At 33.0% G+C, this 11,023-nt stretch overlaps 1 protein-coding gene across 1 annotated transcript; it reads right to left on the reverse strand.

Moving 5' to 3' along the window:
• Positions 1-594: 594 nt before the first annotated feature.
• LOC129321678 (uracil-DNA glycosylase, mitochondrial) lies at positions 595-9,747 on the reverse strand. The gene is given in 8 exon segments (XM_054967529.1): positions 595-934; positions 2,619-2,702; positions 4,834-4,969; positions 6,669-6,699; positions 8,105-8,263; positions 9,118-9,267; positions 9,269-9,330; positions 9,418-9,747. Coding segments are annotated over 8 exon segments (960 nt in total). The 5' UTR covers positions 9,689-9,747; the 3' UTR covers positions 595-867.
• Positions 9,748-11,023: the final 1,276 nt, after the last annotated feature.

The following is an 11,023-nucleotide window of genomic DNA, read 5'->3' on the forward strand; positions in this document are numbered from 1 at the left end:
AATTACTAACTTCAAATTACATAACTATATTAAGGAATTAAACAAATATGACTTTTTTTCAAATGAAGGTTTTAAAAATATACACTCCCTCAAGTCCTATTTATAAAATATTTTTTAAAAATAATTTTTGTTTTAAAATATAAAACCTTTTAATATTTAAATCATTTTTTCAATTACACCTTTTCTTGATTAACGTGAATATATTTAATATAATTTTATTATTATTACAAGTTAGATAAAATTAAAAATACATCTCATTTTTTTAATATAAAAAAGCTAATTTTTTTAAAATGTGCAAAATAATTAAAAATATCTTATAATAAAAATTAAAGAGGTTTTTTTTTTTCTGGGTGAATTCAAGAAGCTATGGTAACAATATGTTTAAAGTAATTCGTATAACTAGTTACTCAATAATTTTAAACCATACTGCTTCACTTATAATTTATTTTTTCCCACCATAGCTTAACACTACTGGTTGATGAATGTAATTTTTCACAAGTGTGTTTTTAATATACTAAGATTGTTTCTTTTTTTTTTGTCAGATATACTAAGATTGTTATTCAACACATTTTTATGGAATCATGACATCAAAAATTTGCAAAAAGCCAGGGATTCTTTGATTCTTGACCACGCATCGATAATATACATCAAGGTCAGTTAGCGTCCACCGGCTATAAAATACACGTAGCTAAATTGTTATGGTGGGTGCAGTTGGTCAAAAAACAAACACTAATCGGCTGAGTTATGAATAACCTTAGAGCAGATTTGTATAAAACCAAAATGGTTCATACACCCAAAAAATTAATGGACTCATTTGAGAGAGCCCCAAGACTTGGAACGTACTCCGAAATTAGAACTTTCAAGATATTATAGTTGCCAATCAATGGGGGGAATCCCCATTTGTTCCAGAAGTTGGTTAGTTTTGGAGAAGTGCCTGCCAGATAAAACCAAAATCAGTAGCCAACTCACACGCAATGCAGAATGGATATTAAAGTGCTTGATATCCCATTTTTAAATTAAAACATAAAATTATAAGAAGTAATCACCATCAACATGAAGCATAAAATTTGTGGCAAACTGCAATATTTACAACTCATGTATTAAACTACCTATTAATAAACCGGTTATGCAAGACTTTTTTTTTTTTTTATAAATGTTATGCAAGACTTATCGCCCAATAAAGGAAAAAAAAAAAAAGAATACACTCCTAAAACCATGATAGCGAGTTTCTTGATTTCTTCGTTGGCAGAGGAAAAGGAGTTCAACTTCAGCTTATCACTTCAATCTACTCCATGTAATGATATAAATATACTCTCTCCGCCTCTAATTATAAAATAATTTAAGACTAGACATGCTATAAAGCTTAATAATGATACTTTACAATTCATTTTTTAAAACAAAATTATAAATTTTTAAAAATACCCCTACATAATTAATCATTACACTATAATACCATTTCAATTCTTTCTCTACTTAAAGAATAATATTAAAAAAGATATTATTAATGAAACTTTATTTTTTAAAATTATCTTATATTTTAGGATAATAAAATATACTTAAAATTGTCTTATAATTTAAAATATATTTTGAGACAGAGAGAGTATCTTATTATTTGTCATTATAACCGCATAAAATCACATGGTGACCATTAAAGTATTTAGACCAATAAAGGGAGCCTGGGGCGGAATGGACAGTCTGAGAGATATTAACACTAATTGATTATCCAGGGCAGAGGTTGAGGAGTTGTAAAAAGTAAAAACATGATGGCAAGCACCTACAATTTATCCAAATCAGTCTGTCCCCGTATGCATATATTCTCTTTAATTTTTATTATAAAACACTTTCAATCATTTTACATGTTAAAAAAAAAGTTAAACTTTTTTATATCATAAAAAGTGAGAAATACTTTTATTTTTAATCTTGACTTTAAATAATAATACAATTACAGTTAAAACATTCACGCTAGCCAAGGAGTAAAACTGAAAAAAATAATTTAATTATTACAAAATATCTTATATTTTGAACCAAAAATTATTTTTGAAAAGTATCTTTTAAATAGGATTAGAGGGAGTATTATATTTTTGCCATTATAATCACCTAATATCACGTGGTAATCAAGGGAAACAATTTAATACAAAAATAGAGCAGATCATAATCGGCACGGATAAAGAGAGAAAAGGAAGCTTCGACAGAAGGAACAAAGATGAGAAGAAAGCATTTTGGAGGAGAGAAATAAAGAAAGCAAGAATGCCTACGAAGATATTTAGGGCTGGCTGTGGGGTGAATGAAAGCCTAGTCTAGCCTGACAATCCTTTGAATGTCATATCATCATCCTACCTATTTTTTAATTTTTTTTCTTTTCTTATTGTTGCCAAATAAATGTGAATCAGTCACAGTAATCACCGTTTTTTTTTTTGGGCCAAACAGCTGTAAATGCGTCGCAGTCATTCTTATTTTTGTTAATCATTACCATTACCAATGCCGATGACTCTACTAATACCAATATTCAGGTTGCTATTAACATATGTATGACAGGCAACCTAATGGGTAACCTGATCAGAAACAAAGAGTCAATTATAAAATAACCATACTAACGAGAACTTTCTTAACCATCTGACCTGCAGCCAAAGAAGCCTCTATTTGCAGACAAACCAGAAGGATGTGCAGCTTTGAGAATGTGATGCTTTGTTGTATCAATCAGCCTGCGTATATGAAATTCAATTATTGCACGGAGATAGTTATTAAGGAAATCAGAGATATCACAATTGATAAATGATGAATGTATATTTGAGAAAGGATTCCACATTAGATCTTGAATTTGAACTACTGGATTGAACACCTACCAAGTGTTTGATAGGGTGCAGTCATGCTTAGCTTAGATGAATTGTATCTGACAGGAGCCTTGGGATTGAGTAAACTTGAGTTCAACTAACCTTGACGCATTCTGGAAACTAGAGTTAGCAAACTAAGGGAAGTTAAGACAAGGATAGCTTAACACGTCTCATACAAGTGTTAATAGCTAAGGAATTCGACTACTCTTGGTGTTTGGAAGATTTAAATTGAACTCGGTTGATATTTGTAAAATACATGCGTGCCAATTAATGTTAATGACTTTATTTGGGTCCATTGACAAATTGTTAGGTTTATATGATTAGTTCTCTCCAATCAATTCATTACTCATAGTAACAAGGGTTTATAAGAAAAACCTCATCAACCTGAACATTTGGAAATTTTCAGATATTTTAAGCAAACATTAGATATAGATGTTGATTAAAAAAAAATTTGATGTATGTGGCACAAAAATCTAAGTTCCAAGGCAACATATGGGCCATTGAACCATAGCCTCAAGCCATACTGGTCATTTCCTCACTGTCCAATCTTTTGTCATCTCTCTTGACTCCTTTCTTGTCTGCTCATGATGGCTGGGAGTGGTAACAATTTAAGACATGAGGGAGCTTGGCCAGAATCTAACAAGGGATTTGGAAAGGTAAGAGTACTGGATGTAAATTGGTGTATACTTTAGTTGAGCCGGATAATTTTATTGCTTCCCATAATCCTCCCCGGGCCTAAGAACTAATGTATATGGAGTTCCTACAGGGCTTTGTTGTTTGACAGGAGAATGGCAAATTTGTAACTTCAAGAAGTCACAATATTGACTGCAGCAGAACCCATGTGCTTATTTTGAACACTTCAATCAAGTTCTTCTATAGTTTGTGATAAGATCTGAGTTTAATAAGAGAAACAAGAGGAATTCTACTGAAAAGAATAATGCCAGGATCTGAAACACTAAACAATTCAATAGAAAAATGGGAAAAATCTTTACCAGCAAAACTGAGCAAGAACCTCAACTCAAATCACTAATAAAGGCAAAGGATAATCTCCAGTGATCAAATAATTCTGATTAATGCCCTTAACACGCTGTAATTCTGAGTATAAATAGGCAGAAAATTATACATGATTCCTAAAATAACTGATCCACTAAGCCATGACACATATAACGGAAGATAACAACCAAAACAACATTAAATAGAAAGCAGCTAAAGTAATATTCTGGACAAAGTCAAACTGCATAACTAACACCCACTACTCCTATTTCCACTATTGTACTAGAGACGTGGTGCTCTATCAGTTTGGATGTAGTGGAATAAATGGAATAAATTTTATCTGGTCATTTACTAATGCTCAGTAACAAACGTGCCCTTTTGATGGCCTACATGGATAATGTTCTGATAACAAGTAGAGATGAGGTAGCTATTACTGATCTCAAGTCTTCACTCCAAAATTAGTTCCAAACAAAGGATCTTAGTTCTGTTAAGAGGAGATTAACGTTTGTAGAAGCAAGATGAGTATCCTGCTCTCGCAAAGGAAGCATGTCTTATCCTTTCCCTAAAGACAGCAGTATGTTAGGAGCCAAGCCTTGTGAAAGTCCAATAACCCCAAATGGAAAACTTACAACAGGTGATTGGGATGCATTTTAAGGCGAGAGATATAGAAAATTGGTTGCTAAACAATAAGCTTATGGCAACTTCCTTGACATAGGCTGTGAAAACTATTGATGATTTTGACTTACTATTGGTACATGCTACTTCATCTCACGAACCTAAGGATCTTCCACCTGATTCTACTTTCACCAGTTGACCTTCTCATCTCTCAATTTACATATCATCCCACATTTAACTCCACAGATATGTGAACAAACGCATGTGCACAAGAGAAAGAAGAAAATGGAAGAAAAATCCCTAATTTCTGATATGTGGCTCATTTTAGGAACGCAAGTCTATTTAATCCTAATTTGGCTTCTTTATATTTGTTAATGCTATTAAATGGAATTACCTAGATTTCTCCTGAGCAGAGTTCCCCCACAAGAGAAACACAACTCCTTCCTTCTTTTGTGAGATTGTTTTAATAACAGCATCGGTAAACTGCTCCCAACCCTTTTTTGCATGAGAATTAGCTTGATGCTTCCTGACTGGATTGAAAACACATAAATTACTACGTACAAATGTTCAATACAGAGACAGAAGAATGATAGTATAAGCTGATGTGAACGAACAAGTATTGAAATGATAGGACTATTTTAAGAGAAAATTAATGTATATTATAGACTCTTGGTGGGTTTGTATGCTATCTAAAATATCTGCACAATCAAACACACATCCATACATATATATTTAATATGGCCAACTTATTATCTGAGAGAAGCTTGAGAACTTGGAGGCAAACATGGAAACTTTGAAAGGGAATCTCTGGCTTGAATTAGGGATACAACCATCTAATGTGAAAGCATGGAAAATTGTTTGTAAGCCAAGACCCATTTGCTCATGAGCATTCCAAGGGTAACATTTTCACTGGTAACATTGCTCAATTAGGTAAATCATTTGTCTTGAGCACTCATATATCCTCACAAGCCCAGTAACATTCATTGTGAAAAGTCTGCCACCGTTGGTTTTTACAATAAAATTTGTTTTTTTTTTCTTTTTGAATGAAAGGGCTATGGAGTTGACCATAAAAAAGCAGAGAGAATTAGGGTCTATGTTTATCAATATCCACCTAACCTACATCCTAGGGGGGCTTAGTGAAATACAAAATATTAACATCATGATATTGAGCAAAACTCGCTCACCAATTATGACATTCATCATCTTCCCTATAAACATGATCCAAAATAACATTCCAATTTTGAGTAACATATGCTTAATATTGTTAATTAGACCCTTGAGTGAATGGCTCATGGCATTCTCTCTAGTGTTACAGCAAAACCATGAGACATTAATATTGCACAAACACTACAAGATTGTGCCACAACTGTCAACCTGATTCCTATCATCCTATCTGAGAGAAGACAAAGTTGAATTATCAATGGTGATTTATGAAAAATGGGAAAACAGCAATCTACCAACTTGACAAACAGAGGAGCAAGGCTGAGAATGTGAGGGCAAGGATGGGCAAGGGAGAGGCTTCATCTACTGGCCAAGGAATACAGACACCACTTACAGACACCACTACTCAACAATGGAGCCTACTCGAGCAACTATGGATGAAAAATGGCTCATGAACTCTCAACTACCAGTTCCTGGGACAAGAAGAGGCAGACAAATGTCAAATTTAGGGTATTGGTCCATGTTCACCTCATGGAAATGATGAGAAGGCTTTTGGCAATGTCCATGGTACTAGAATAGGTGTAAAGAAGACTTGGCTTCCCTTTTCCGTGAAGCCAATGCATTTTTGCAAAGGAGGAACAACAGAAATGCGTGTTTTGTGCTTCATCCTAGTGAGACTTGGCTATTTGAAAAGGTCAGGTTGCGTGGGGCCTTGATACCAATAGAGAATTTCACAGTACGAGATTTTTGAATGCTTATTTCAAAGGTGATAGGTGAATTCATAAATAAAAGTAGACGGCAAAAAATCTCCATTCAATCCCACAAAAGTCAGCTATTATAATTTGAAATAATATCACAAAGGTGAGATCTTAGGAGCTAAATAATGAATTAAAATCATTGACAAATCTAACTAAGGTGATAATCAAATCATACTCTTAACTAATGCTGTAACAAATAAAACCCAATAATAACATGGTATTGTAGAGAAAAATAATAATGAATGAGTGCCACACTAGTAAGAAGACAATACACATGTACTGGCAATTCAATAATTTTCAGAGCTCTTACCTGTAAGAACGGCATTAAGCAAGAGAACACCCTGCAATGAAGCATACAATTGCTGTCAGAGAATGTTATCTAGAAACTGTATGAAAGCATTTGTAGCTTATACTAAAAGGATGGCAACAGCACAAAACCCAAAGAGAAACTTCTCTAAGAACCATGCTCATTTTCAGCTCATAAATCAAGATTCAGGTGCTTGTGTCTAGAGCAAAAGCTCAAGCTGTTGGGTGAAATTCAGTTTGCACTACTTCCAGGTATCAAGGACAACATATCAAAATCTGAAACAATTAGCTGCACATGAATATTTGTATTGCAATCTTTGACATTAAGTATCACTTATCAGCCCTAGCAATTGTCAAATACTTTCTTTCCTCACATCATAGTTCTTCTAAAGCAACATTTAAGGGCCCTTTTTTCAAGAAAAACAAACAAACAGAGAAAAGAAATATATTTTGGGGGTCTAAACTCTTGAGAAGTACCTTGAGTATATCAGATTAAAATAAAATCATAAAGATCTTTTAAAACAGAGACATGTAGACAATTTAAAAAGGCAATTCATTATTTACTCTAATTTTCAAACTATTAGCTGTCAACATTAGCTATCCATATTGTGGAGAACATATCTTGATCACCTATTATTACAGTTGGTGGTATAGAATGGTAAGATATTTGATAACATATTTATCTCTTTGTTTATATTCTTCAGCTTCATTAAAAAGTTTTGGTTATCAAAATTTGTCTTTTTAGTTGCGGAAGTTAGTAATTCTTTCAGGAAATTACATACAAATCGGAAATGTTTGAGAACCATTTGCAGTTTCATTAACTAGTAGTGACTAAAATGTAACTTTACAGTACAATTTGCAGTTATAATGGAATAGTTAGTAAGAGCAGTATAAGGAGCTATTAAGAGTTTTGGGCTGGTGTGGCACATGAAAGGGTTATTAGGATTTTGTAGAGTAAGTTTGCTTGGAAAACAGGAATAAAATAGAAGATTTGTTTTAATTTTCTATCAGCATCTTAATCGGTTTTAATTTATTACTAGTATCTTTATCTTATTTTTTATTTAAATTGCATTTTTTCTCATCTTTATCTCCTGTAAATGTGGTTGTTATTATCAAGTTTTAAAACTGATTTCTATCCCTAAATTAAGAGATTATAGTGACTGATTTGTAGCCTCAGTTCACTATTCACTGTAAGCATCTCTTCTCTTTTAAGAATAAGAATCAGAACATCATTTAACTCTAAAAATTCTTCACAAACAAGTGCCCTTCCAGCTGCTCCAATTTTCAATATAGAACTATCCAACAAAGCCAATGATATAAAGTCACGACTTTTCTGAGGTTGCATGAATTAAGATGTGTTCGCCATGCAACCATGAACACATGCCTGAAGCAAAAACAATGCATCACATATATAAAAGGGAAACATAATTGAATACATACCTGCGCAGTCCATTTTTCCAGATTTCCATGAGTTGGAACTGAACAGCCAAGGTCTTGCTTGAGTTCCTTAAAAATATTTACCAGACTTGAAGGGACCTTTACTCCTACAGGCACAGAGAATGAAAGGCCCATGGCTTGTCCAGGTCCATGATAAGGATCCTGAAAAGCAAATAGCTTGAATTTTTTTAATACATGTCAGATTATATTTGGATGGCATGTGTTTTCACGTGGCTGATCCTTGAATATTAAGATTATACGTGCATGGCATGTGCCTAAGAATGTGATTACAAATGAAACAATATTATTCAATCTTCAACACACCTATTTGGAACCCAGTATTACAATGTCAAATTTGAGAGCTGACAGGATCAAATGGGGGTAGCTCTCCTAACGTGATTTCACAAGATTCAAACCCAAGAACTTAACTAATGGGTATTGAGTCCCTTGCACTTGACCAGTATTTATCATTCGAGTACCCAGAATACTTCTACATGATGAGAAAACTAAGCCAAACTACTTAGCTATCAATGATTTTTTAATACACGTCAGATTAGGGTTCACCTATTTACCTGGATTACAGTTACATAAGTAACAACCTGGTATTTCTGGTTCAACTAGAATCAGGATTACCTGGATTTGCCTATTTACGTCGGTTCTTTTGTTCCCAGGATTTCTTTGGAACACATGGTTCAGATAATCTAATATTGATGTTAACTTAGTAAGTAGTAACTAGTAATTGGTTCCATTTTCTCTTATTCTGTTTAAAATATTTATCTACATGCTATCAAGGCTGAACGCTAGATTGTTCAAATCTTATAGATAATCACCTTCCTTTGCTGGACTCCGATCATCAAATTTCTAAATTTCTTAGCAAAGGAAACTAAATAGTAAGCCTGATCGCTGTCAGACAGGGGAACAACTACTCAGAATAATTGAAACAAAAACCAAATATATGAAAATCTATAAAGGATTCAGCAAACTAAAGCAAAATTTTGGGTATAAAATTCGCCCACCTGCCCAAGGATCACTGCCTTCACTTTATCAAAAGGGGTAGAGTTCAGAGCGTTGAAAATCATATGGCAAGGTGGATATATAGCCTCGGCGCCACCACATATCTCTCTTCCCACAAATTGGCAGAGATTCTTGGCATAAGGTTTTCTGAAATTCTCCTGGAAGAGCTTCCAACCAGGTCTCCTCCACCAGCAAATCCTCCAGGTTAACATGACCTGCAAACAGACGGTGATGCATTATACCAAAAATTGAAATCCAATGCATCGCATTATCTAAGATATTTTTCAACACCAAAAATAAACACTCAAGTTTTGCATTACCTTGAAAATTAGAGACCTTTTCAGCACAGATTTTCAGATTCCTCTTGGACTTCGCCAGCAATTTGTTACATTCAATGCGTGATTTTTGCTTGCCACTAAGAGTAGAGGGCTGAGGGGAGACATTCGTGTCAGCATCAGAGTCGTGGTACGACTGAGAGCTTACCGATTTCAAGATTGGGGTGACAGTGGGTTTCAATCGCTTAGAAACTGGCTGGTACAGATCCATTAGGGTTTTGGGGGATAGGGAAGCCATTTCCTCTATTCTTGACTTGATCTCATGAGATGGCGGGTACCCATTCTTATGGCGGGAAAGCCAACCCTCTGCCACTTAAATTCATTCTATGTATTTTTATGAAGCCAAATTATAGACTAACACACTCACTAATAGCAGCAGCTTGTTATGGCTTTGGAACTTTTCCTTTTTTAAATTGTGCCGGTCTTAGCTTGATTAACTTTTTAATTATGACTAGTCAGTCGAACCCACAAAGTAGGCAAGAGATTAAGAGAGCTAAGTGCGCAAGTGGAGAGCAGAGAATTTGAGTGAATGAATTTTGAGAGCTTTACTACTTTGCCTCCCCCTTTCTCTAACAAATTTCTACCTCTTTAATGAACGATTGGGAATGATTTGATCTAACGGTATACATTCTTTCTATAGAAATATCTATAAGGAATATCTTGATATTTACAAAGAAAATTCTAGAATGTACAAGAGTAGGATATTCCTAGAATGATCTAGATATTTTAGGTGCTTTTTACACTATTCTAGAGATATCTAGGTCTTTCGAGGTCATACCGGCATATCCCAAAAGACTCCGGTGCCTTTTTGATTATCTTAGATCGTTCCGAAAGCTTCTAGAATATTTTAACCTCGTGAAAATTCTAACTTTGTCACAAACTGGTCTAGTTTGCATAAAAATTTTATATATCTATTCAAATATTATGGGAAAAATATGCTCAACTAATTTTTGCAATTAGTTAAAACAAAATTAATAGTTTGATGTAATTTGGGATTGATTTATCATTATTTAATTCATTTAAACTCATTTTGTTATTTTTTTCTTAATATGATACATTAAAAATGGTACAAAATAATATGGGTCCTGTAGTAAAAAAAGTGCGTTTAGAACATGAAAAAATAAATTACTAATATAAAACTTATAATTAAAAATGAGTAAATATTTTATTTATTTTTATCTTAATTAATGATACATTTCTTCTGCTTTTTAAAATTTATATGAATATTTTTTAGTATAAATAGTTATAAAACAGAAACTTTTCTTCTATTTTTAAGATTTTATTTTCATTCATTTAATCATTAGTTAATTATTAAGTCTGTATATTGAACCAAATACCTCTATTTAAATATAAATATTTCCTAAAAAATTTAAATTATTAAAAATAATTTTTACTATTTAAATGTATTTTTTGTAATTTTTTAAAAAATTAAATCATAAATTAGCCAAAAAAATGCAAAGGTCGGGGCTTACATTTATAAATGTGAGAGGAACCTGTAATTTAATTAATAAAATTTATTTTCATGAGATGAAAACTATTTGCCATACAAATTTTCATTTGTAAATGTTAAAAT

Source organism: Prosopis cineraria, unplaced genomic scaffold (assembly GCF_029017545.1).
Source record: "Prosopis cineraria cultivar Desert tree isolate PC_DT_omini unplaced genomic scaffold, ASM2901754v1 PC10, whole genome shotgun sequence".
In the NCBI taxonomy this organism is placed as follows: Eukaryota; Viridiplantae; Streptophyta; class Magnoliopsida; order Fabales; family Fabaceae; genus Prosopis; species Prosopis cineraria.